The 1,991-nt window shown below is 65.8% G+C and overlaps 1 protein-coding gene across 1 annotated transcript in view; it reads right to left on the minus strand.

Annotated features, from left to right (window-relative positions):
• The window catches only part of CCDC8 (coiled-coil domain containing 8), a 2,499-nt gene extending 982 nt beyond the window's left edge, over positions 1-1,517 (minus strand). Inside the window, exon 1 of the mRNA XM_044922261.1 lies at positions 1-1,517. This exon is cut by the window's left edge and continues 982 nt beyond it. Within this exon, the coding sequence (XP_044778196.1) occupies positions 1-1,005 (1,005 nt within the window). The 5' untranslated portion in view covers positions 1,006-1,517.
• Between the last annotated feature and the right edge of the window lie 474 nt (positions 1,518-1,991).

Genomic DNA, 1,991 nt, shown 5'->3' on the forward strand with positions numbered 1-1,991 from the left:
ATCTGCAGGCTCAGCCCCCTGATCATCTGCAGCCTCAGCCCCCTGATTATCTGCAGCCTCAGCTCTCCGATCATCTGCAGCCTCAGCCCCCTGATCATCTGCAGCCTCTGCCCTCTGATCACCTGCAGCCCCTGCCCCCTGATCTGTGGATGCTGCTTCCTCCCTCCTTCGATGGCGAAAAGAGGCCCATTTGATATTGGGCTTCCATCGTCCTGGGGGCGTCTCCGGCCCCTGCCCATCTCCTGTGTTGCCCACATTATCCCCCCGGCTGGCTCTGCCCGGCCCTGATGCCCCAACCCTCTCTAGCCTGGGAGAGGCCTGCTGGGCCTCGCTCCCCTCGGGGCTGGACCTGGGCGCCCAACCCTTCACCCTCCGCTTCAGCTTGCCCCAGGACACCTGGCTGACGTACTCTCGCCACCTGTCCGCCTTGGACAGCTGCGGCCTGGGGTTGTCCTCAAACATGGGCACGGGCAGGTTCACGCGGCGGCGGGCAGGTGGCGCGCTGGGCTTCTTCTCCCCTCGCTGCAGGAAGGCCTCCACCAGCTCCTCGTCGTCCTCGCTCTCTAGGTCGCTCCCCAGAAATTTGCTGCCCAGGTAACTGACTGGCATTTTGCGCACCTTCCTGCTGCGCCCCGCGCCTTTGTGACCCTTGTCACCCTTGTCTCTGGAGGTCTCGAAGTCACTGAACTCGCTGTCGCTGACGTTGCTGCTGTCATAGGTGCCCACGACCAGCCGCGGGGGAGGGGTCACCATCTGCTGGACTCTCCTCCTCACCTGGGGCTCCTTGGGCTTTTTGGGGGGCTGGGGCGGGTGTGGGGTGCTCTTCTCAATGATGCGGGCCACGTCCTCTAGTGTGCGGCCTTCTTCCTCCAGAAACTGGGTCAGCCGCTCGCGAAATTCCGCCTCCTTGGTGGCGGGCTTGGAGATGACCCTCCACACGCCTCCCGCCAGCCTGACCTCCCGGGGGATGAGCAGATAGTCCACGTCCTCCCCGATCTGCAGCATCCCCACCGTGGAGTCCTCCTCCCTGCGGAACACCTTGCCAATCTTCTTGAAGGTCCCCACGGGCTTCAAGGCTTCCACGAGGACGTCCAAGTCCACATCTTTGCAGACATCAGGGACGCTCCAAAGGATCAGGCAGTCGGGGGATGGGAGGAAGCCCCAGGGGAACCAGCCCCCCACGTGGCTTTTCTCGAGGGTCTTTAAGATCTCCAGGGTGAAATCGGGGGTGGGGGCAACGACCCCAAACTACTAAGCCTGAGTCTTAGGGGATGGGGGTGGGACGGGTCCCCGCAGAACTGCCCGGAGGGTCTCACCTCTCCAGCCAAGGATGAGCCAACTCCTCCCAACTTCTCTGCCCGCCACAAAGTCCAGTCTTGACCAAGTCCGGCTCCCCCGCCCCAAGGACTGGCGGGAATCAGTTCCCAGGATGCTTACGTGAGCCGGGGTGAGGTCAGTTCCGAGGCTCGAAACCCACCGCCAGCTGCAGACGTGGGGTCCGGGCTCCAAGTTGGGGCGCACGGGCTGCCCCCGTGGCTCTTCCTGCCTCAGGGACGCGCCTGCAGCTTGGGAGAGGCCTGCGCGCACAAAGACGGCTCGGCCGTGGCTGTTCAATATGGCCGAGGCGCTTGGAGGCCGCAGCCCAGCCCCCCCGAGGGTCTCCCGCCCCCGGGCAGACGGCCGCCCCCGTCCAGGCTGACCTTGACGCGCCTGCAGCCTCCCAGCCCGTGCGCTCAGCGCCGAGGAGCGCGCGCGGGCAGGAAGTTCCTCCTTGCTCTCCCCTAGGGTGAGGCCCACCTTCCCCCTTCTCATCTTACACTCCCCGACTCGGGAAGACTGACAGGGGGGCTGTCCACTCCCCTCGGGGCGCCCTCCCTCCCCTCCCCCACAGGGGTGTGGCCGCGCTCCGGGCCTCCCTGGGGCCACCGCTTCCAAGCAGAACGCCCCGCCACGGCCCACGTCAGCACCTTCCCCGGGAGACGCGGCAGTTC

Source organism: Neomonachus schauinslandi, chromosome 16, assembly GCF_002201575.2.
Source record: "Neomonachus schauinslandi chromosome 16, ASM220157v2, whole genome shotgun sequence".
Lineage (NCBI taxonomy): Eukaryota > Metazoa > Chordata > Mammalia > Carnivora > Phocidae > Neomonachus > Neomonachus schauinslandi.